This window comes from Pelodiscus sinensis, chromosome 27 (assembly GCF_052426305.1).
Source record: "Pelodiscus sinensis isolate ZL-2025 chromosome 27, ASM5242630v1, whole genome shotgun sequence".
Lineage (NCBI taxonomy): Eukaryota > Metazoa > Chordata > Testudines > Trionychidae > Pelodiscus > Pelodiscus sinensis.
The window spans coordinates 11,073,606-11,099,262 of record NC_143078.1 but is presented as its reverse complement, the minus strand read 5'-3'; the positions used below and the strand labels follow the sequence as shown (position 1 = coordinate 11,099,262).

At 43.0% G+C, this 25,657-nt stretch overlaps 1 protein-coding gene across 13 annotated transcripts; it reads left to right on the top strand.

The window, feature by feature from the left end:
* The first annotated feature begins 47 nt into the window (after positions 1-47).
* Positions 48-22,054, top strand: NFYA (nuclear transcription factor Y subunit alpha). Of its 13 annotated transcripts, none has more exons than XM_075910126.2 (10): positions 48-206; positions 4,062-4,178; positions 5,904-5,984; positions 9,336-9,482; positions 12,555-12,686; positions 13,220-13,325; positions 15,099-15,265; positions 16,349-16,522; positions 16,915-17,016; positions 18,631-22,054. In XM_075910126.2, the coding sequence occupies exons 2-10, from the start codon at positions 4,104-4,106 to the stop codon at positions 18,682-18,684; spliced, it is 1,038 nt and encodes a 345-aa protein (XP_075766241.1). In that variant the 5' UTR covers positions 48-206; positions 4,062-4,103; the 3' UTR covers positions 18,685-22,054. The 13 variants fall into 13 exon arrangements, with proteins under 13 accessions (XP_075766241.1, XP_075766236.1, XP_075766237.1 ...); XM_075910121.2 differs by having other exon boundaries at positions 5,904-5,987; XM_075910122.2 differs by having other exon boundaries at positions 5,901-5,984.
* The last annotated feature ends 3,603 nt before the right edge of the window (positions 22,055-25,657 follow it).

Genomic DNA, 25,657 nt, shown 5'->3' with positions numbered 1-25,657 from the left:
TTCAGCCAGGTCGGGCCGGGTGGGCGTGTCCTGCAGAGCCAAGCGGCGGGCGGAACCATTCGGCGCCTGCGCCCTGCGTCCCGTCCCCTCTTTGTTCAGGGTTGGGCGCCATTTTGCGCGGCGGCTGAGTGGAGGCGCTGATTGGGTTTCGGGGGCCGGTGGCGGAGCCAATCAGAGCGGGACCCGAACCGGGGGAGCGAGGCACGGTGAGTGCGAGCAGCCAATATGGAGCCCCCGAGCGCCGGCCCTAGCGCCGGGATTGGCGGGGCCGAGTGACCAGTCAGGAGGCCGCTCGCAGGGCCGGCTGGCCGGGCGCTGTGGGAGCCGGGGGACGGGGCTCGGCTGCGGGCGCGCCGCGTGCGGAGGGGCGCGGGACGGGCCGCCGGCGGGGGCGCCGCGCGCGCGGGCTGGGGAGGGGGGGGCGACACCGGGCTCGTTCCCTGCGCGGCGAGACGGCTCCACGCGGGCCCCTCCCTGGGCGAGCCTCGCGGGGGGGGGGGGGAGCGCTGGCTTCCCTGCCCAATGGGCCCCGGGCTGCGAGGGCCCGGCCGGGCGACGAGCCCCCCCCAGCGAGAGCCAGCCTGGGGCCCGGCCCTGTGCGCGCTTCCCCTCCCCCAGGGCTTACGGGACAGAGCCCCCCCCCCCCCCCCGCCAGGACAACAGCTGTGCGGCGGAACCTGGGGTGAGCGGTCAGCAGCCTGCCTCCCTCCTCCCCGCACAGCGGCTGCGGGACGTTTCCTTCCCCTCGTGGGCGCGCTAGGGGTTAAAACCCTGCGGTCCCTAGCTCCCCACCGTCAAAAGCCTGTTCTAGATACATGGCCCCTGATATCCAGCCGGACTGGAAATCTCTGGATACCTACGCAGACTTGCACGCTCCACGTGAAGTTAATAATGAAAACTGCCCTCCTCCTTACCAATGCTGCGTAATAACACAGGATGTGGATGACTCTCTTGAGCTGAATTTTGGCTGAATTCTTTTTTTTTTTCTAAACATTAACTGATGCACTTTTGGGAGAGAGGATGCGATTTAATCATATGTGTTCTTGCTGCAGCACAGGATGAGGTATAGCTGCTTTCATTTTGTATCCTTAACCCGTAGAAGTGGAAGGGACCTCGAAAGGTCATCGAATCCAGTCTCTTGCACTCACATAATCAACCCGTGTTGATGCTAGAAAAATTTTTTGGTGCGGTAATGTCGCTTAGGTGTGGATTGGAGTTTTTTAAAGCAACATTTTTATATGGACAAAAGTTCTAGTGTAGAAGCAGTTAATACTGGCAGAAAGTTCTTTTGAAGTGTAGCTTATTTCTTTTGGGAAGTTGTTATAGAAGTGATACCAGCAAAAGCATGCTTTTTGCCATAATAAGCTGCATCTACACCAGGAGGGTTTGCTGGAAATAACAAAACTGTTTATTTCTAGGGTAGAAAATACCTTACTCTCAAATTATACAGGATTTTTGACCCAGCAGACTAGCAGTTTGAAGGAGAGACATGCAGCATAATATAGAATCATTCTTTTTAAAAATCTAATTCTGGTGTGAGAGAATTCTCTCCATGCTTTCTTATGAAACAACAACATTTTAAATTATTGTATTTGGACAAATAAACTATTTAAATAACAAAACAAAATTGTCTTTTTGCCCATACTGCTTCCCCTCCTCTATAGATCTTTGGTCCCCATCATTGGTGTCAGCATACTGTATGTGTAAAACGTCCTCCTTTGTCTCCCTCCCCCCCACGGAAAAGCTAGACTGTCCCAGAACTTCAGATATAGAGAAAGGGGCCTGGCATTTGGCTCCTAGAAATAGTATTAATGACTAATAGGTCTGTATTAAAAATGGTAAAGTAGGGGAAACGAGGGAACTTCTTACTAATATGTGGTTGGCTTACATGCCGTATATAATATTACTAGGGAGGTGAAGGATTAGTCGACTATCCGATAAGCAAATGCTTATCAGATAGTCGACAGGATAGTCAACTAGTCACTTCCCCCTCTTGCTGCCTCTATTAAATAGAGGGAGCAAGGGTGGGGGGAGGAGGGGAGAGAAGAGGGAGGGGTACTTCAAAGTGGCAGTGCCTCTTGAAGCTTGGGGTCAGCGGGGAGTCCTAGGGCTGTTGCTACACTTCAAAGGCGGATGCGCACTATTGACTAGTCAATTAGTCGATATTTAACATCTTTAAATATGATGGCACCTAACATTCAGCTGGTGAATTGCCATCTTGAAAGATGCAATGTGGAAGCTGTTTCATGTGATACTGTACAAGCACGTAGGACAGAAGTGAAGAAAACTGCAACTGAAACTAGATGGAAAACTTTTGGGAGGCAGAGTGTAACAACTAGATATTCATTTTAGTATTAATGTTAATGGTTATACCCTTTCAAAATGGGATAGGATTTTTTGCCTGGCCATGTAATCAGGATTTCGGCATTACATTTTAAGCAGAAGATACATCTTTTAAACCATCTTTGAAGTCAGAGTGCCATTGACCCATATTGCCATCACTTCCTACAATATCCTTGGTTTTCCTTAAGTTCCTATGCTGGATACTGATCTAGCCTGACCTTGTTTAGTTCATGAGATCAGAAAAGCACACGGTCTAAGCTGGTTTCATTCAGGTCATCAAAGGGTTCAGCTATATATCCGCAGGATTTTAAAAAATGGAACCGTATTTGTGCCTGGTTTTAAAATCAGTGCCCAAATTCACCCTGATTCTACTGAGCCATGAAAAACACTACTGACCCCAAGAACTGTGTGTATCTGGAACACTTGTCTATTTCACCACCAGAAGTTGGCCCCATATAAGATATTTCCTCCTCCATCTTGTGTCTCTAAAAGGGCCAAGGCAGATAAGTTACAGTTGCAGTAAAATGCATCTTTCTGTGCTATGACTCAGATTTTTGCTCTGGTCAGAGGGGCTAGTAGTTTTATTTTTTAATTCCAAACAAAGCTTTTGGCAGAGAGAATGAGCAAATTGTTACTGCATTTAGGGCATGTAGTCTATCTGCTGCATGCTGCACATCCTTTCTTTATTAACCTGATGTATGTTGATTATATTCATTTGACTGAGCTAACTAAATCTTTTAATACAAAATAAAGCTGAAGTATAATCTAAAATAGATGAAGTAATCCATCTATTTAGAAAGATGAGTAAATCAGTGAAAAGCCTTTTTGCAGTGGTCTTTATGATAAAAACAACTAATGTGGCTTGCAAAGATACATTTAAAGGCCAGGAATTACAAAAGATGGTCCCAGGATATTACACAAGGTCAGTGAGGTAACGTCTTTTATTCCACCAACTTCTGTTTGTGAAAGAGTCGAGCTTTTGATCTTAAATAGAGCTCTTCTTCAGGTCTATGGTCTAACTAAAATTCCCAGACCAAAGAAGAGCTCTGTGTAGCTCCAAAAGCATGTCTCTCTCACCAACAGAACTTGGTCAGTAAAAGATATTACCTCATCCACTTTTCTATGGCGGGAGATTGGAGTATGGGACTGGGGTGCAGGAGAGAGTGTGGGTTCTGGCAGGGAGCTTGTGACCTATCGCAGTGGATTGGGGTGTAGGGTCCAAGAGGAGGTATAGGTACAGGAGAGATTCTGGCCTGGGGGAGGTGAGTAGAAGAGGGTGCAGGATCTGGGAGAGAGTTTTGATGGGGTGCTGGTACAGAGGGTTTGGGTGGTGACCTGGGGCAGGGAGTTGGAGTGGATGATGGGGTGGGGTGCTAGAATGCAGGCTGTGGTCAGGAGGCCCTTACATAGGTGTTTCCTGGCCAACAGCCCAGTGGATTGAGCAGAAGTGGATGAGCAGCAGAACTCAGAATAGAACTCTGGTCTCCTGTATCCTGGTCTGAGTTTTAGAAAAATACTGAATTTGCACATTAAAATATTTGTCCTCTTACTGCAAATGAAAATGGTATTTTCTTATCAGTATGGTGAATCCTTTACTTGAAACAATTGTGGACTTGCTGTTAAGGCATGTCATCTGAATAGATGGCTTGTTTTCGAGTTCCTGTAAACTGATCCTGAGCCATTGTGGCAGTAATGATGTATTTTTATTGCCTTGCTAGATATCCAGACTGAAGTGCATTGGGTATTGGAACTGAAGGGCTATGGAGCAGTATACAACAAACAGCAACAGTTCCACTGAACAGATTGTTGTGCAAGCAGGACAGATTCAACAACAGGTATGGAAAAATTGTTGTAGAGGTTGAGCAGGAGGTCCTGATATTTGGTTACAAGGCATGTCAGGCTCTCTACATTTGCACCAAGCCATTAAGATGCTGCGGGAGATTGTCTTATCCCTTGATCAGCAGTTTTGTTCTGTCTTTAGGGTGTGTTTGTCTATTAACATTTCTAATTTGTATTTCTTCCATAACAGATACAACTGATATAGTGGAAAGTTGTACTAGAAAGAGGGACTTTACCCTTAAATTCTGAAATGAACAAAAATAATAAACCTTTTCTGAAAAGTTAGGTACAATCTTAAGTGATACAAAACATACATTTGAGAACTGTTTGTCCGCAAACAGTTGTTTATCTCCAAGGGTTGAAACAGGATTAGTTCAAGAAAATCTGGAGAATTTTGCCAGCTTTCCTTTAACAATCAGGTTCATGTGAATCACAGGGTCTGCTCCATTGAAAGATCAGAGTAAATGCAATATCAAAGTAATTGCAACAAAAATCTTTTGCTTCAGTGATCAGTTGGACTGTTTCTGTCTGGATCATTTCTCCAAAAACTTTTAACTTCTGGCTCGTGTACCATAATGTCCAGGCATGTAGAGTTGCTTTTATGAAAGTGTTAGATATGCTTTTAAATTATTATTTTTTACCTAGCTTCATATTGTGATAATTTTTTAACTTGGTTGTGTGGATTAGTTGCGTTGTTGTGATTTAATTTTCATTCATGAAGCTGTATTTGCTTTTGTTTGGGACAGTGTGTTTGTTTCTGCTTTGCACATGAGTGAGACAATATGAATTACACTTTCAATTTAAAATAGCACTTTAATGCTGATATCAAGCAGTGCGAATACCAGACACTTCAGGCGAGACCCCACTTTCAATGTGAAAATTGACTTTTTCTTCAGTGGGAACAGGATGTGGCCCTTACAAAGACTGTTGCTAAGTTATAAAGAAAATGTGGCAAATTCAGATCCACATGAGCTGGTATTGATAGATGGTTGAAGTCTGACACTTGATATTTTGTAATTACAAATATTTGTCATCTTTTGCCCTGTAACTCTTTAAAGGGATTCCGCCAACGGTGGTAGGGGGTCAAACCTTGATTAAGTTTTAATTTCGTGTATTGGTTTTCAAAGTTAATGTAGCATTGTGTATGTGGTGGTGGTTTTCAAAAGGATTCTTTAATGCTGTTTTTAACAAAACATGAATGGTCCAGTCCTAATCTAATTCTCTGTGTCTGGATGTCCATGTCTTATAAACCACTACTGCAATTGACACGGATTATTTTGCGGAATCTCCAAAGAGTTTAGAGAGACTAAACTATTCTGTTCATATTGCCCCTCAAGCACGTTGGCTGGGTGTGTAAAACTCTTAGTTGCTGCCCATACTGTACTTCTTCCGTTGGATAAAGGGATTTGGAGCCAAGTTATTTGGGAGTTGAGGTCTGACAGATCTACCGCACCTCTGTAATAGCTAATATGTACAATTAAAGAGAAAACAGTTAAATAAACATGGGATAACTTAAAACAAACAATAAAGTAGAGATTTCAAATTCTGAAAAATATCTTGATGGTGTTGTCTGTTTGTGTTTTATTGTTGCTGACACTTGCCAGTGAGCATACCTTGGGTTTGCTGATTTCCCTTTTCTAAAATAATGTGAGCACGTTCAGCACTCCTGTGTTCCAAGAACAAGTGTTACGTGAACTTTACATTCTTCCTGTTCCCAGCAGCAGGGTGGTGTCACTGCTGTCCAGTTGCAGACAGAGGCCCAGGTGGCAACCGCCTCAGGCCAGCAAGTCCAGACCCTCCAGGTAGTGGTGATCTCTCTAATTGTGTCTATGTGAGCACTGCATGAACTCCCTCATCGCCTCATCTCTAATGCTGTGTTTCTCCCAGGGTTTGAAATAGGGACAGAATTAGTGGCAGTTGTGTTGGCCTGTAGCAGCTGGGACACATGTTAAATTGCATTTACATTCAATAAAATGAATGAAGTGGTTGAATCTAAGATGCACAAAGCCTACCCTGATCCACTTGTGAAAACTCTCTGCTGGTGAACAGAAATGAAACAGGAAAAAATAACTTGAAGGCAAGAGAGAAACCCCAGTACCTAGCTCAGAGAGGTCAGACCTCTGATATCCAGTGCTGAGTAGGTGCATTTTTTCTTTGAAAAGAAGGCAAGGTCAGGGTTGAAGAGAGACTTCTTTTCCTGACTAGAAACACAAACTGAAGATTTTCTTGCCTACTGTGTGATTGAGAAAATTATCAATTGATTTTTCTACTGTGACACCACAAGCAGATCCATAAATTGCATCTTTCTTACTATCAAAACTCACTACCAGTTGGGAAAGGGATACAGGTTATTTCAAACCCTGATTTCTGTTCATGTGAAATGTTCCATATCCTACAAGCTTCATCTCATTAGTTTGTGTGGCAGCTTTTTAAAGGGATGAAAAATCCTTAGATGATCGATACACTTGAAGCTCTTTTTAATCCAGCAGCCCTAGAAAACAGGATATGCCGGATTATTGAATTTTCTAGGCCATAGAGGGTGGTGCGGAGTCTGGGCATGAAGGGGGAGAGGGGCACTTACCTGGTGCCCTGTTCCTGGAGGCATATGTGACTCTGTGCCCCCCCCCCACACAACTCCCAGGCACCTCCCCACCACTGCTACAGAAGCTGTAGGGGAAAAGCCTCTGGAGGAGCAAATCGCTGTGCTGCTGTTCCCCCAGCTGGGATGGAGGTTGAGTGGCATTGCGCAGAGCCGCTTCCTCCTCCCTCTGATTCAGACCCTAGCAAAGATGTTTCCAGGTCAGGGAGCTTGTAGTGTATTACAGAATTGATACAGCCATTTCTACATATTTCTGAGGTCTTTGTGGGGTGGGGTCTTTCTCTGTTCTTTGGAGAAAAAAGTTCTGGACCATCCTGCTAGTAAAGAAGTATTTGCAGTGGTTTCCTGCTGCAAACTAAAATGTGAAGGAGGGGGAACTGGTTGAATTGGCTTGCTTGGAGCTCAATTTGTACAGTATTACAGCCCCATTGCTGAAAAGTTTACTTTTCGTTTCTTGCTTGTGTTTAAAAATACATCAATAAAAATTCTGGAATTCTATTATCATTTTAGTTCATTTTAAGCGTATCTTGTTGCTTTGTGGCTGATATATGCATGTTTGCATCTCTTTCACTGTATTGTAATGCATATTGTTCACATCTCATTATTGCAAGTGGCTTTTATATGGAAAAGTGGGTGGAAGATACTGAGCAGTAGGACTATTAGATGACTTAATGATCCAAGTTATCCTATCTAGGAGCTTGACTGCTGATATATACCTCGGGTTGCTGGCATGTGTGTGTATAAGCTACTAATGCAGGGGTGGGAAACATAAGGGCCTGAATGCAGCCCCTGGCTTGCCTAGATCTGACCTCTGAGGCTCAGGGCTCCCCCCTCCCTTGCTGTCTTTCTGTGGGGCTGGAGCACATACAGTCTGCTAGCCTCCCCCCCATTCCCCCAGCTAGGGTGTGTGAGGGAAATGTGGGGAGTGTCTCTCCTCAGTCGGGGGCCACGTCAGTGAGGGTTTTTTTGTTTGTTTTTGTTTACGTCTTATTTGTGTGCAGCCACGGCTGATTTTTCTGTGGGCCAATGGCCCCTGATCTAAAAAAGGTTCCCCACTCCTGCACTAATGCATTTAATTATACAGCAAGTGGTCCTTTCCTTTAAGGGACCATATTATTTTAGATAGCTTAATAAACTCTGAAAGGTTTTTTTTTTTTTTTTTTACTGATCATAACTCATTCATAAATTCGTCTCTTGCACTGCAATAAGTTGAAACATTGGGGATGAGTGTGTCATAAAAGGAGAGAGTTGGAGGTAGAAGTCAGAGATGATGGTCATTGGCTGTTTAAAGTCCTTGAAGTTTCCATTTTAACTGAAACTGCAGTTCAGTGATTGCTAAGGATATTAACTCTTGTTTATTTGTGCAAACATGTTACTGCAGAAGGCAGCTGGGGGTGGGGGAAGGTGGCTCCTTGGAGCTGGAATGCACAGGGAGATAGCTTAAAAGCTGCAGGGAGACAGCTTAAAAGCTGCAGGGCGACAGCTTAAAAGCCATCTCCCCTGCACCTCGGAGCACTGGCTCCTGCCTCCCCTCCTCCCTGCTGCCTCTAATACAGAGGCAGCAAGAGGGGATTGTGTCAGTCAGTATGATTAACTGATAAGGCCAAGTTTATCAGTTAACCATGTAATCAACTACATGCTAACATCCCTCATGATTGCTCTGTTATGCTCGTTGTTCTCTTCTAAGAAATGTGTTGAATGCAGTGAACAAATAATCCTGTTGTCCATTGCTTCCTGCACAAAGTTTAAGATAGAAAGGTGTGGCTTTTATCGAGCACTTCTGGTATGTTATTTTTGGGGAGATGGCTTTTTCCTTGCTAGATAAGCATAGCTGAATGGAGTTTCCCCTTGCCTTCCTTTTTCCCCTCAGTCCTTTTCCCCAAGAACAGTAGTAAGGGCTCTCCTATATGATCTAGAAACCTTCACCATTCCAAGATTTGTTGGTCCGTGTTTTCATCCCCGCTTTCTTTCTCAGCCATACTTGGTGCTGTTACAAGCACAACTTCTCTATGATCGCAAGAAGATGCTCCAAGAACATTGCATGCCATATCCATCTGGAAATTAAGATGCTATGAAAGCGTAATTTTTGAACCCCAACTGCCAGAGTAGCTTTATATTGGAGCCTTACTCATCGACATTAGGCTTATTAATAAAATGCAAAAACTTACTGTGGATTGTAAGGTCTTTTATGAAAGGTTCTAGTTTTCAGGTTGTATATAGAAGTAATCCTTGTCTGATAGTGTATGGATAATTTAGCCATATATACTATATAAATATTGTGTATGATTTATTGTATCTGGACTTTGTGCTTTTGATTAAACAATAGCAGAAAAGGACATCTTACCAAATTCAGCAACATAAGATGAAGACACTTTTTAAAAATTCTGTTTAGTGGAAGTTATGAATAAAAACAAGACCACTGCTTAGTTTTCAAGGCCCTTTCACTGAAATAGATAAAAATTTAGCCTTTGATATTTTCCAGTTGCACTTGAGATTTTTTTTTATCATTTGACTTTGTTTCATTGTTTTGTTTGTTGTTTCTTCTATTCTCTAGGTCCAGGGTCAGCCATTAATGGTACAAGTAAGCGGAGGTCAGCTGATCACATCAACTGGCCAGCCGATTATGGTGCAAGCTGTGCCTGGGGGTCAGGGCCAGACCATCATGCAAGTCCCAGTTTCTGGATCACAAGGATTGCAGCAGGTTTGTTTACTCTAATTTTTTAAGGAATGAACGTATGGCTGTCATAGTGCAGATCATAACCTAGTGTAAATTGTCCTCATTTCTTTGAAGTCGAGGGAGCCATGACAACTTACATTAGCTGAGGATCTGCACCAGTGAACACTGTGACAATTCTTGAGGTGCACGGGACTCCATCCCCTCAGCCAGAAGAAGAATTGTTTGAGCTTAACTTGTGCCAGCTCCCTGATGCATCCAGTCTCTTAGCTTCTGTGTCAGCCATTGCTTTGCCTAGCAGACCAATCTTTGAGTCACTTTGAAATGTTTCTGATGTAGTGTGCAGCCCCTTATCCACTGAATACTGATAGTAATTCCAAGTATGCTGTCCCCTAAAGAAACAGTTTACACCTTGAATGATTTGACCCAGGGTCAGCTCTTTGTATAATCCCACAGCATGGAGTTGTATTTATAGTGACAACAGTCCATGAATTTATTCTCAAAGACTACATTTTAGAAGATAGCGAGTAAAGATTATGGATACGGGTTAAGTATAAAACCAATTTATCATCCACTCCCTCGAGAAGTAAATTTCATTTAATCCCAAATGTCTTCTGCAGCATTTCAACCACGCCTGGTTGAGATCCCACTTCCTTGAATGTAAATGCCATTTACTTCCTTAGATGCATATAAAAGGAGAGGGGGTCATCTTGTCTTCCCTTGTGTGCTCCAGAGTTCATTGTCTGCCCCCAGAGACTGGACAGCCCCCCGTGGTTCTGTTTCCAGAGTCTTGTCTCTCTGTTGACTTTCCATTACCTTGCTGAGGTCATATGTAAAAGGGTTTCCATTATATTGGCTTCATATTTGACTTTTACTTCCTGTCTCGAAGAAACCTGTTTTTTCTCTTTGATCAGACTTCAAAACATATTTTAATACGTAATCAGGACTCCTTAACTATCATTTATATGTATTCTATACAATGATTGAGGATCAGTATGACAGACTTTTATTAGAGACCTTACATGTCGTTCTTCATGAATAAATACTATGAAAGGAGGTGCTAGGTACAGTAAATTTATCAGGCCTGTAAGGAGTTGCCATTATAAGATAGTGAACTCTTTTTGCCAGCTGGCTCCAGTGATCCTCTCTGTCACACCATATATTAAAAGTGAAACTTCTGCTGTATTTCAAGTATATTTCCAAGGGATGCTGCAAATATACTCAGCACAGTCCCTTGAACTGCAGCCAGAGCTTTTTCTGGTTCTTGGCAGCTGTAACACACAACTGTTCCATGCTTACTCATGTGGTCATCCCATAAAAATATGGAATTCCTTGAAAATGCTTCAGGAATAACATGAAGTTCAGTTATTCCAATGTATGAATGCTGGAGAGTTTAAAACCTGTGACTTCATAGAGTAATAGTGCTGGGCAGGATAGGATTATGTTCCAGTAATATACACTTTAGATCTATCTATTTAAAAGACAGCATTTGGTTTTAGGTAAGGCCTTTATGAGTGTTCCTCAAAAACAAAGGGTGGAAATATTAAGCAGCTCATACAAAAGATGAGTAGTTATCCTTGTTGGGGTCTGGTGATTAGAGCATGGGGAGTGTGAATCTAGAGTAGCAAAATTTTTGTCTGCTGTGCCACTGTGCACTGTGCTGATGGGCTTATTTAGTGACCTGTGAAATATTTCATTAAACTTAGCTGAAAGGCACTATGTATCCAGAAAGCATTATTATGATTTCTCAATATAATATGCTCTATATAGCTTATATATTTGAAGAAAGTGTGAAATTGGAGTTTTCAGCAAAGAGGGTTGATAGTATTCCAATTTATCTTGAGGGGTGCACCAAGGGAGGTAGGAGGTCTTTCTTCTCTGCAAGTTTAGAGTTGTACACTTTTGTATATACCAGGCTACTTCTGTGTGCTTGAAAATTAGCACTTTTGTTATTCTACAGCTATCTTAGTTAACCCTTAAAGTCCCATTCCTTCTGTGTTCTAGGTAAGTAGTATCCCAAGTCTCATGCTCAAGACAGTGGTATCTCTCTCTCTCTCTGATTATGCTGTGTTTTGTAAATAGTGTAGGATTGCTGGGCAATGTTCCCTCTTAATCTTTCCATCCATGTGTGGAATAAATGTTGTAATGTGTATCCATGCTTGCACGGATATTCACCACCAGTAGAAACATGTAATGCCAGTTGTGGATGCTCTGCTAATCCACGGGGCAGCATTTGAATCTCTTGGGTGGATGCCCTAGTGCTCAGCTTCCAGGGAACACTGCTGCTGGGGCATGTTCATGAGCAAATATATTTGCTCCTTTCTGCATAGTCTTTTCCTCTGTTGCATCAGTGATTGCTAAGTCACAGGGCAGGGTTACATTAAAACAAATTGTGTACATTATTAAAGGAAAATTACAGGTTACACCTCCTTAAACCGGGACTCTCTCGTCCTACAATATCCATGGTCTTGAACGAGAGAGACCCGGGGCAGGAGGGTTAGCAGCTGAGCGCCCTGCGAAAGGCGAGGCTGATGGTAGCAGGGCCAAGGCCTCAGCAGACCAGCGGCGGTAGTGGGGCCATGGTAGCTGGGCAGCCCATGCTTGCCGGCCCCGCAGTGAGGTTGTGCTGCGGCAGCCTGAGCGGGGCTGGATGCCGGCCCGGCAGTGGAGACAGATCCGCGGCAGCCTGACTGGCGGTAAGGCCAGGTTGTGGCAGTCTACAGGGGAAGTCAGTCTGGGGCCACAGCAGGTTGGCAACTCGATCGGGGCCGCATGCCTGTTGGCAGTGGGACTGGTGCCGTGGCAGCAGGGACAGGGCTGTGTGTTGCCATGCTGACAGTGGGGCTGAAGCAGCCATGTTGTCCAGCCGGCAGCGGGACCAAAGGAGCTGGCGGTGAGGAGGGGCAGCAGGCTGAGGGGGCCAGTAATAGGGGACCTTCCTTGGTCTGGAAAATTCCTTCATCTGAGACTGCTCAGGTCCAACCTCTAGTAGTTTTTTATTTTGGCTGCAGTAAATCATGGTTGGAAGATGATTTGATAATGCTGAGACCAAAGGGAGAAATAACAGTTAATGTTCCTTTCTGACTCTTTCTTCCACAGATTCAGTTGGTCCAGCCAGGTCAGATTCAGATTCAAGGTGGGCAAGCTGTGCAGGTACAGGGTCAACAAGGCCAGACCCAGCAAATCATTATTCAGCAGCCCCAGACTGCAGTTACTGCTGGACAGACACAGGTAACTACACCAGCATGAAAGGGGTTTTCCTGAAAGAAATGTCTGCAAATGGGTTTCAAAATGTATTATGTATGAAGGGAGGAACGTTAGAAAGTTTCTATTTAGAAACAACTAATACTGAATAAAACAACTTTGTAACTCATCACCTTTTATGCATTTTTTGTTTTTTTGCAGATCCCTTTGCTGGGACTAATTTGTCACCTTGTTTCAGCACATGGTTCTTTTTAGTACATTATTGATTTGGGATTCCCTCAATGAAAATGTTTACAAGTAAAAATATGGTTGAATTCAACATCACACACTTCCCAAAATTGTAAACGGTTGCATGTTTAGGAATAGATTTTTTTTTTTAAGTTGTTTGAGTATCCATTTAACATAAAATATGAGACCTAGATCTTAAACAAAAACCATTCCCAGTATATTAAAAGTATTTGTATATATAGAACTGCCCTTGTAAATACGGACATAAACAAAGATGGAAATCTTTAACTTCTCAGCCGTTTGTAAATGTGTGATGTTCTTTGTTTCATTAGACCCAGCAGCAAATAGCAGTTCAGGGGCAGCAGGTGGCACAGACCGCAGAAGGCCAGACCATTGTTTATCAGCCTGTTAATGCTGATGGAACCATTCTTCAGCAAGGTATGAGCTTTGGCATATAAAGGGCAGCACATTCTTTTAAGTCAGAGTTGCAAGTTTCCAGACACAAACTTAGCATTTCATTTCTTCTGGCTCTTCAGAGTTGAGAAAACACCCCTGAGATTGGGAGACTAAACTTGTTTTCTAAATTCCTCTTCCTTCTGTTACCACCCCTCTGTAGATCAACACTGAAGCTGAACCAGCTCAGCTCTGGGAAGACTGTGCTATAAGGCTGATGGTAGCACTCGGAAATCCAACCCCCTCAAGGGACCAAACCCTCAAATAAATCCATTCTTACCTTGTGTTTTACACAGAAAAATCTCAAAGATATTCACTCCTTATCAGTGAAAGAGAGAGTTACACTTTGGTTGCTCCCCCCAGGTATCAGTTATTTACACTGGGCTTGATAATAAACACAGATTTTTTTTTAAAGTATAAAAAGTAGAATTTAAGTGATTGCAAGTGAAAACAGATCAAAGTAATTTACTGAGCCAAAAGATGCCAGCCAGTTCTAATACACTGAGGAGCTCGGTACATGCAACTTCTTACCCTAAACAGTTGTTCTTATCTCCGATAAAATGCTTCCTGTCAGAGTTGATCTTTACACTGTCCTGGATCTACGCCTTTTCAGAGTACTGTGGAGTTTTTTGGCAAGGCAGTTTCAAAGGCCAGCTGAAGACAAAGAACTAATAGCTTTCCATTCCTTAAATAGACTCTCCCCAGGACACGGAGTCTTTGTTTAAAGCACTTACTGTCCCCATGGGAAAGTACCTGATTCAAGATGAATTCTAGTACCAGGTGGCATGGTCACATGTCTTTCTAGTACCAATCATAGTTTGGGTTTACAGGAAAAATAAAACCATTCGTGGGTTGTTGGTTTGAGTACGGAGCCATTAAGTTCCTAAAGTATTACTATTGGTCCTCGTTAGCACATTTAGAATTAAAAATGGATTCAAACTTCATATTTATAACTTCACATAAAAGAATAATACATGCACAAAAATAGGATATACGTATTCAGCAAAAGGTAACATTAAAATATGTTACATGGCCTATTTTGCATAAAGCATCTTAGAGTTATGCATATTCATAGTCATAAACCAATTTTCATAAATGGGGAGGGGGCTTGCCCGTAGGATTTTACTTCTCTTAACATCAGTAAGATTTTTTTTCTGATGTGCATTATATTGCTGTTAACAACATGTACTGTATCAGCTATGATGCAGAGAGTTTGAAATCTAGAAAAAAGTACAGGGGATTTTTTTCAGGTTGATCATACAGATTTACCTTTTTATAGCTAACTTTTTCAATAGCTGCAGAAATCCTTTTTCCAGACCACAGTGAAACAGATAGCGGAATTTATATACATATAAATAATCCCAAAAAGCTCTTAGTATGGACAGTGCAAAAGGGATAATGGAAAAAGACTCAGTTATTCACTTGGAGTTTAATGGTTATAAATAAGACTGTTGGGTTCCTGACAAATTGTTGGGAGAGTGCAAGCATTTACATTTAATTTTTGAGTTTTTCAGAGAAATGGCTTCACATTGGGGTGTGTGATTCCTATGACAAATGAACACTTTAAAAAGTTGAGTGCATTTGTGGAATAAGAACAGATGATGGGATTTTGTTAGTTGTTGCTTGTAAATTTTTGCCATCCTCTACACTATCCAAGAGTGAGTGAATGAAAATAGAAGTGGGACTAATTGTGTTCCCTTCATTCTTTCTGTGTGCGTGTTTTTCTTTTTTTTTGTTTTGTGTTTTATTTTCTTAAAGTTACAGTCCCTGTTACAGGCATGATCACCATCCCAGCAGCCAGTTTGGCAGGAGCACAAATTGTCCAAGCAGGAGCCAACACCAATACAACTAGCAGTGGACAAGGGACTGTAACTGTCACACTACCAGTTGCTGGAAATGTGGTCAATTCGGGCGGAATGGTTATGGTACGTATGGAAGAGTCAGTAATTGCAGTGTTTAACCTGTGTGTCAAATTATTACATAGGTCATGCTTCCCACAAGTCTCTTTAAAAAACTGGGATAAATAAATATTAACGTTGAATCCAGTAGCATTTTGCTGGTAGGGCATAAAACATTTTCATTGCCCTCACCTGCTGGAGTTGTGGCAGGGGAGGGAAGGAACCAAAACTGAACTCTCTCTCTCCCTCTCCCTTCCTCCCTTCTTCCTTCCCTCCCTCTCTTTCTGTCTGTCTCTCTCTCTCTTCTCCCCCCCTCCCTCCAGCCCTGGTTTTAATCTCTGAGTGGAGTTTATTCCTTTCCCTCAAAATTTTATTATCCAGCTCAAAAAAGTTCAACATTTTAATTTAAAGGGAAAACTCGTACTAGAGATACTCACAAGTTTGAAGAATTCAAGCCAAAAACTTGCTATTCTTCAGAATCCCATAATTGTTTTTTTCTGCTAAATTAGGAGGTTTTTTTCTGCCTTTACTACATTTGTTCAGAAGCTCTCTTAGCTTGTGTTTTACTATTCAGTTCCATTAGATGGCAGCAGACCATTTGTGGATATCACTTGTTTATAATAATCATATGGAAATAGACAAATAGAACATGCATTAATAAAATTCCAGTAGAAGAGAGGAGTATATAACAGATTATATTGTACAGAAAAGTGACTTTCTTGGACCACTATGTATTATGGAGCTTTTTGAATTTGGTTATTTAGGAATTTTAACAGGTTTTCAAATCATTGTGTTAATATCAGATACAAAACAATGAGTATAACTGACGTTTGCTTAGAGAAACTTTGTACAGTATTATTTCTCTATTTACATTTAATTTTATACAAACAACAGAGGGTCAGAAACATTGGCAATGTGTATATGCCCAACAGTTTGAATGTTGTGCAGGTGACTTTGATACTTCATTACTATGGAACAGACACAGTTGCTCTTGAGGCAGTGCGTCCTTTCACTTGCTTCTGTATTAGTATTTTTGGACTGATCAGATCTCCTTTTGTATGTAGCTTATGTCATGAACCATAGACATACGAGCGTGTTCTCTTTACACAGATGGTACCAGGGGCTGGATCGGTACCAGCTATTCAGAGGATTCCATTGCCTGGGGCTGAGATGCTTGAAGAGGAGCCCCTCTATGTAAATGCCAAGCAGTACCACCGAATCTTGAAGAGGAGGCAGGCACGAGCCAAGCTGGAAGCTGAGGGGAAAATACCCAAAGAGAGGAGGGTGAGAATATAATTCAAAGCTGCTTTTTAGGCACAGTGTGGAGAAATGACTTTGCATTATAAGGGGTACAAAAGGCATTCAGAGTAACATGGAGAAAATAACAGACCTCTTCCTGCCCCTCCTTTTGTAATATATGTTTGCCTGTCTCACTGATGGGTATTTCTCCTCACATTTTGTGTCTGACAGATGTCAGTCATTTCTGAGTCCATATGTTGCCATCCTGCTTACTTCCTTGGCTCTTAAGTATTGAAAGAATTTGTGGTTATATTGTATAAGGTGTGGGCACCGACTTTTCATTAAAAGGAATTGGTTCTGAGTGTTCAGCTAGCTGGAGTAATTCTGAGCTAGAAAGTATTGAATGGCTCTTGACTCTTTTTTTCTTATTGTTGCAGAAATACTTGCATGAGTCTCGACATCGTCATGCCATGGCTAGGAAGCGGGGAGAAGGTGGGCGTTTTTTCTCACCAAAGGAAAAGGATGGCCCCCATATGCAGGTGAGTAAAACTTCGCTTCCAGCTATCTTCTGTGTATGCCTGCAATGTGCACATACCAGTAGCCCTAAGAAATACACTTGAGCTCTAATTTTTTTGCTGCTTTCGTGACCTTGTAGGGCTAAGGCCCTTGCCTTGTGTCCTCTTTCCCTTCTCCATATTTCAGGCTTTATGTGAAAAGTCACTTACTGTGTAGAACAGACCCTCATGTAGTGAGGCCATAGTAATCTTAATATAAACGTGTGTTCAACTTTGTTTTATAAATGGAGAGGCATGGTAATAGCTGTATTTGTTTGCCAGTACAGAGCGGTGCAGTCAGCTGCTCCTCTTTGCCTGCTATTTCATGATTGTAGTGAAAGATGGAGGTAAATCAGTGAGCACTTAGTGTGAAATTCAAAAGTGGGCATGCTAAGATTTTTTTTTTAAAATACAGCTTTCATACTGTTTTAAATGAAGAGTGAAAGATGCAGGAGAGGCTTTTAGAGAAGAGAATATAATAGGATAGAAAATAGAAAACACTTATTGCCCTTTAGATCATTAAGGTTTCAGCCCACGACAACTCTTCCAAGTCTTTGATCCAAATCATGTCTAGTATATGCTAGGCTTGAGTTGCGAGCTGTTGTCAAAGAACAGAGCGGGGTTGCACAAAATTAATCTAATTTATACGGCAGTCTGGAATGCTTGGTTTAAAAGTCATAATTCTGTATGGTGTGTGATAAAGCGTTCTTGTCATCTATAATTTTTTCTTGTGTCCCTAGCAAATATAGGGAAAAAGTAGTAGAGAGAAGATAAATTTTCAGGAGATGGAATGAATAATGCTGTCACCATGTTAAACTTAAAGGGATATAGATTTTACTCCTTAAGGGGCAGGAGAGACAAAGTTTAGCTGTTGTTTCTTAAGGAAGAAGAACCTTAAATTTTTCTCTTCACTCCCAAGAGCTAAAACTTCCTTAGTTCTTCTGAATGTGAATTCCACATTTTAACTCGGTGGATTTCAACCTGTGGATCTCAGACTGTGTAAAGGGTTTGCAAAAAGTTGTTGTTGTTGTTGTTATAGAACAGTGGTTTTCAAGTTTGGTCTGTGCATTTCCAAAGAGGGCTATTTGAAATCTTTTAGGGGTCAAAAATGAAAAAAGTTTGAAAACCACTATTCTAACTAAGCTTCATTTGTGTTCTAACAGCTTTCTAAAGCCATTTAAAGGTACAGGAACACTTTTGGTGATATTGGCATCTCTTACACCTATGGCAATAAAAGATTTTTTGGAAAAGCTACTTTTGTCTTCTAAGGTTACATGATTGAGAAAAGATAAGGTATCTTACATTTACTACTGGAACTGTGCTGTTTGACTGGAAGAGTCTTGCAGAGTTAGTTTCTTAACCCTGTGGGTTTTATACACCAGCGCCTCAGCTGGTGTAAACTGTGTTAGCTTCACTGAAGTCAGTATAACTATGCTGGCTTATGCTATTCTGAGTTTTTCTCAGTCTTTGTATACAACTTCTCTTCTTTTAGACAAATGGGGATATTTGCCCTCAAGGATTGTCTGCTGTAGTAGAGGTATTTTTCTGTAAGGGAATGCTACAGCATCACGATATTGTTTGTCTTTTTTGTATCTACAGGATCCATCTCAGGCAAATGAAGAAGCAATGACACAGATGATCAGAGTATCCTAACACCTTTCTGAAAGAAAAAGTAACTGAACAAGTTTCCTGTCCCTTTGCAAGTGTGTCCTATCTTACCAGTGTATCAAGCAAACCTTCCAATGGGACAATCACCATATCTCAGCCTACCCTTTTGTATACGACAAAAACCACCTTGCCACTAAGTGGTTTGTTTGGGATTTTAACTGCAGTGGACTCAGCAAATAGAAATTGTAGGGACCTTCTTGGTATACCCTGTTTAATTGAATACAGGGGTTTGAAAGTCTGACAGTTCATGCCTTTTACATTTCTTGAATTAAGGTTGGCCAATTGACAGTGATTAGCAATAACTCTGGCATGCTGAAGCAGGGCTAACTAAGACCATAGAGAGCCATAGCCCTTCTGCAGAGGAGTAAACCAGTTTGTAGCAACCGAAGCAAACATGGCTACACCACAGTGCTTTGTTTTCCCAATGGAGTCTTGTTGTTTTTATCCACTCCTCACAGCTTTGGACATTATTTACTGACAGCTGAACTGTTCACTTATATTTGCATTTGCCTTTCTGGAACTGTATAACAGAACAGAAAGAGGGTCTCTAAGCTCCATCCTGTAAAAATAAGTAGACCTCAAGCTCTTTTCTGGGAAAAGTTCAACCATTTTGTCAAGTTGGTATGAATATTGCAAGGCTTTTACAAGAACTGAAATATTCTATATCTGTTCCAAGGAGTGAGCTGGGAGTGACACATTAACACATTGCTCAGAGTAAAGTAGGGAAAACAACTCATGTCTTTTGCTAGCAATTGAAAGGATAAATCCAACTGCTGGGATAAAAATGATAGAAGGGGTTGAGATTCTAGAAGAAGTTCAGTGTCTGTTTTTACTTTGCCAGTGCAGTGCTTGATTACTCCAAAAGAGAAAAAATCTGGAGCCTGAGAATGGAGGGGATTGAGTATTTCCCAGTGTGACTGGTTTTGAGTGTCCAGAGGGTTATGTACAGTGCTTTGGCCTTATTTGGGATGAAGGATGGCTCTATCACAGCTGGAGCAGAGCACAGCTCGAATGGGTGCATCCTGGTTCAGCTCAAAGTCTAGTTATGTAGCGAGGGCAGATGTTGATGGTGATCCCTTTAGGCTTTTTATGAAATGTCCTCTTTTATAAACACGGCTGTTATGGAATGAAGGAGAAATATTTGCTTTTTTTAAAAAAAATAGGGTCCCTCTTTTGTGACTTCTTTATATTGCTTCCTATTGAATTATTTGTGATTAGCCGCTGTTATTTTGAACTTGGTCCATCATCATGGGTTTGAAATTTGGCAATGGGAATCTGAGGCTTCTAGAGCTTTCTAGCAAGTGACATTTAGCTGCCCATTTCCACCCTTGCCTCCATCCACACTTTAGCGTAGGTAATTCTGCTGCTTCCAGTTTTTGTGTGCTCTGTGGTTTAAATCTTAAGACTCTGTTGGGTCACAAGAATGAAGTGTGATGGGTGAACCTGAATGACAAAAGCAGTAGAGAGGAGAGTCTTCATGGGCAAAGTAGTGAAAAAGGCAATTTGGAAAGGCCAGGTAAATTTCAGGGGAGTCTGTCTTAAGGAAGCAGCGCAAGCACAGTTGTCGGGAGAATATGTCCTATACCATCTCTTCAAATCATGACAAAAGAGGAAAGCTCAAGGTAACAACTCAGTTGTGCAAACTGCAGGAAGAAAATAGAGTGGCAAATAGAAGTGAGGGTGGGGGGGAACAGTCCCAACCAAAAGACCCCTTTCCTTTGGATAAAAGGATACTAAATCTAAGACGAGGTGGACGAGGATCAAAGAGAAACAGAAAAAGGGGAAATGATGTATTTCAGTTTGTCAGCAGTCAGCCTGGAGGGGGAGAGTGCCTGAGCATCTGTCCTGCCAAGTTCAGTGCCTCTCGACCCACCATGATTGATAACATGAAGTAAAGCTTGCAAGGACCTGTCTGATTTGTTGGTGACATCCACAGTTAAAGGGTAACATGGAACCCTAGTTTGAATTTGAGATGTGTCAATAAAAGAAATAAACTATTTTTTATATTCTGTCTTAGATTGTGTTTGTCACCTGCACAAATATTCTGTTTCTGAATTTGGCATTGTCATTTTTTATTCAAAAAGCATTACTTTGCCTCCTCCATTGTTGGCATCTCTGGCTGCCTTTTGGTTGCTCCAATTTACAGTATTTTGGCCAATTAAGAGTATGGTGCTTTTTTTTTCTTCACTCAGCTACTATGAAACCCTTGCTTAACATTTTTTGTCATGTCACCTGTTTCAGGAATTATCTAGTTCTTTCCTAGTGAAGGAACAGTAAATATTTTGCTTTGTTTAAATGAACATTATTGTAAATACTTTTTAAGAGCATTTGTACATTTTTTTTTCAGTCTGGGTTACTGATGCACGTTGGGGGCGGTGGGGAGGGGGTGGAGGAGGAGGAGTTCCATTCTGGCTTTTAAGGTAGCTTCTCAATCTTTCGCTTTCATTTTACAATCAATTTCTATCCCTGTGAATCTTCTCTGGGAGTTGGGGAAGTTAGGGAAATGGAGGTTGTTGGTCTGACATCTCGTATCTTAATCATTAGCCCCAGGGTTTGTTTTCATTAAGAACTTATCAAACTCTTCACAGAACATTCAGAACTTCATCCAGATAATTCTCCTACCCCTACTTAAGTTCTTTGATCCATAGTTGTAGAAGGTGTATAAAGACCTATGCATTTGTGCTACATAGAGAGTTCTTGTAGTTAAGTTTGTATACAGTGGTGTGAAAGCTGGGTGTTAGTCATATACCGTTTTGGTTTGTTTTGGTTTTCCTGTATTCATTGACCCTTCTGAAGGCCTTTGTTTGCTCCGTGAGATTGAAGATCTCAGCACCATGTTACAAAAAGCTTTCAGACTTTTTTACAAATAAATTATAAAACTGGAGATGTTGCCAGATAAAAGCCTGTAGTAATGGGCTGTGAGAACTTGAGCTTTTATATTGGCTAGATTTGGACATATCCAGATTGGGAGCTCAGTACACAGTAGGACAGATCAGGATACAATAAATAATGATGGGTTTAAGAACTCGGTGCTTGGTTATTTGACTTCTAAAGCGCTGGTTCAGCGAACCTATCAAAACCAGTTTTATACAAATGTAGAATGGGGTGTGGGAAATGATCCCCCAAGTGATGCTAAATAGTTGCAAAGGCTTTTGCATGTTAAAGTCTCTTTCTTACTTTGTGGAGGGGGGGGAGATATTGAGTTTTGTGTAACGTAAGGCGAAGTTTGTAAATAGTTAAAAAGTTTATAATTTTTTTTATATGATGCATTTTTTCAAGTGTATTTTGTCTTTAATAGATGCAATTGTAAGTACTGTGTACACTATCCAGCAAATAAAAACTTTATAAACTTAGAGTTCCTGGCTTTTTCTTTCTTATCTCTTTAAACTTTTCTGTAGAGTGATTGCAGTTCAGTGGAGAAGAATTTTGTCTTTTCTTTTGCACCACCTGTGCCCCCCCCCCCAAAAAAGTTCTAACCCTGTAAATGGCACCCATAAGCGGACTCTAATCTAGTAATCTGTGAGCAAGCACCTTCAGGCAGCCAGTCTCCTTATAGCATAGCTTGCAATCATGAAGAATGGTTGGACTATGCCTGTAGGATCTTGTTTAATTTTCCTGTGTGAGGGCTAAGGGAGAGGGGGGAGAATCTGTGATGGGAGCTTCCTGCAGGATGGGGGCAGACCATGAGGGAGCAGGAAGCAGAAGACTTTTCCTTATTCTTCCTTCTCTCTTGCCCCATATTCTAGCACAACAAAGACCTGGATTAATCCGTAACAGTTAAACAGCTATTTAAGAGCTGACAGGTCATGGATTGTGGAAGCTCTGATTGGCTGAGCTTGGGGGTCTGGCCCTGCAGTGGGGAGTTCTGATTGGCCGAAGAACTTCGGAGTGCTTGATGCTGCTTCTGGCATCAATATGGCAGCTTTTGGGAGGGAAGCCTTGGTGGGGAGCATCCAGGATGGATCCTTTCAGAGAGGAGCTGGAGATATGGGAACATTAGCTCGGTCCTCTCATTGGGGAAAAATGGAGGAGTTGACTGGGACCCCTCAGTGGAGGATGGGGGACATGAAGCCAGCAGGAGAGCCCTCTCAGTGGGGGAAGATGAGTGTGTCAAGTGGGTCTTTTCAGGTCACAGCAGCATCTGATGAGTCCCTTCAGACAATGGGGGCATCGCAAAGCCCCCCTCAGAGAGGAGCAGGGGATATGGTGGGTGTGAGGGAGGGAAGGAAAACGACCTTGCGGAGCAGATTCCCTATGTGGGGTGAAGGGGACAGGGGAAGCTTCAGCTGGTCCCCTCAGGGTGGGAAGGTAGCAAATGAATCCCTGCAGAGGCTGAAGGAGAAGTCAGTGGCTGGGACTTTACGCCAAGGAGAGAGGCCATTGTTTTCCTGTGGGCCCCCACAAGAGGTGGGCAGAGTGGAAGTGCTGACGGACTCCTCTCAGGAGACGGGGAAGGAAGTGGAGGTGAGCTTCCCTCCCAGGCAGGTACAGGTGGTTGCCCTTCTTCCAGACCTGCTAGTGTTTAGTAATCACTCCTCGGGGCGGACGCTGCCTTCCCTGGAGACCTTCAATGGCGTCTTGCTCTTTGTGGAGCTTACAGGTGAGGAGCAGGGCTGCCTGTGGCAAATTTCTCTTCATATTCCCTTGGTGGGCGGGGCAACCATTCTAGCTTGTCAGTGGGTCAGCAGCTGGCTTCTAAGTATTTTCAGCATTGGTGTCCTGTGTGAGGGGTGCTTTAAGGCTGGTCCTCAGTGAACTTCCGAATCTTTCCTTTGAGTCTGATTTATCGAGGTTCTTCTGTCAGTGGTATCTGAGCGTCCTTGAAAAGAATCTCTTGGTTACTATCCCCTCTGCCAGCTGTGTGAATGAACTCCCAGCCTCGACGGCCCCATTCTGTGGTGATTTGACCTTGTGAAACTCTGGCACAAAGTGGCCTCTGTTTTGTTTTGTTTTTTCAGTTGAACCCATCTGTCTACACGTCTCCTTGCCCCTGCTCCCTGCTGCATCCGGAAGCAGCTTTGCTCCACCATGCAGGTGTGACAGTTCCAATGATCAGGACTGAATCCAAAAACCTCAGTCTAGGATTTGGGGAGCAGTGTGAGCATCACCACAAAGTTCTAGAAAGCACTTCCAGTCATGTATTTCATATATACCAGCCTCACCACAAACCCGGCATCATTCAGATGTGCGATGGGAAGTGTATTTGATAGAAACAGCTGAGAGCTAGGCAGTTAGGCATCTGTGTATCTGGTGGTACAATACCGAAAGCTCCCTTGAGACGACGGTTGAGACTTCTGTCTTCTTGTTTGTGTCACAGGATTCACTGCTCTCCTTGAAAAGCTATACACAAACCACGACCTGAACTGTGGCACAGAATTGCTAACCCAGATGCTCAGTGATTACGCAGAAGGGATAATGGAGCGTAAGTACCTCACCTGCAGGTGGGGAGATGACATGTCTGTTCAGGGCTACGTAAACCTGAGAGTGGGAGATTTTCCTGGTGGTGGGCTTCCAGAAGGATCTCCTGACTCTTCACTGCTCTCTCCAGGTATCACATATCCATCATCCTCCTGACCAAATGTAACTGGTTGGACACTCCTCTCTTTTGTGGCACAGAAGAAAGTTTCCCCCTTAAAAGGGTTGAGGGAGGCTTTTGAAGGGGCAGTTATGATGCCGCCCTCACAGTCAGTCAATAGGAGACAAGGGCCACTCTCCCCTAAGAACCTTTGAAAGGACATTAGTTTTATTTTGTGTCTCACCACCTGGTTGCTTCTGTCACAGGAAGGTTCCAGCTCTCTTTTCTCTTGAGGGGGGGCAGGGGGGAGTCTGTGTATTGTAAATAAACAGCACAAACCGGAAAGGGTCACTTGTCAACTCTGGGTTGTCAGGGCTGCCCGTCTGCACTGGGTCAAGGTGGGCTCCTTCTCCCTTCTTTCACCCATATGACAAGTTTTTGCAGTTGAGCTGCATAGCTGGTGTCATCCAGTCTCTAAGAAATGTTAACCTGTTACCAGGCCTTACAGCTTCCGGGCTGCCCTACATGTCCAGCCACCAAAAAGCATAACAGCTATGACCTACTTGAACATGGGTTCCGAACAAGTCTTCATGTAATTTATTAAAAGTTGCATCCTATCCCACCTGCCCGTTCATTGGTTTTCACCCTGTTTATAATATTTTTCCAATAAGCATGTATGTGATGAAAAATAACCTTATAGAGCTACGACGGAAGGTCATGCTCTTACGCATATTTCTGCTTAACAGTGGTTTAACTCTTAACTTGTTAATACTTTATCATCTCTCTTATTACATTTTGCTAAGTTGTAGGAGGGAATTCTCTAGGGTTGTCTTCTTATATCTAACTTTCTTATGTTGGTGTTATTCATGTGTTAGGGGAGAAAAGCTCTGAAATAAGATTGTACTGTTGCGGTATAGAGGGTGGAAGTACATGTGGAACTTCCCTTGTCCGGCACCCTCAGGACCTGAGTGGTCCCAAACAATGGAGTTTGCGGGGCAACGGGAGGTTAAGGCTCCCTATCAGGCTGTAGGCTTTGCTCCCAGCTGCGGCTGTGCTTCCTGCCACTGCATCCAGCCCCACACCGTGTGAATCCTGACCAGAACTGTGTTCCCCCACCTCAACAGCCCCAGACAGAGGCTGGCCCCACTGCCTCCAACTCCAGTTGAGGCTGCACCCTCTATGGTGCCAGCCCAAGGCGCGTACCCAGCTGCCAGGCTGGCTGACACCTGTGCTCCTGACTTCCGGTCCTGCCCTCTGCGCCAGCCTCGACCTGGGCTGTGTTTCCCACCTCGCCAGCCCCGGGCGAGGCTGCGCGCCCCACCTCGCCAGACTCAGCAGGGGTGCTCTGTTGGCTGCAGACTCTGCTGCCTCCAGCCCCAGCTGAGGTTTGTGCTCCTTGCTGTCAGGCCTGGCCAGGGCTGTGCTCTCCACTGCACCATCCCC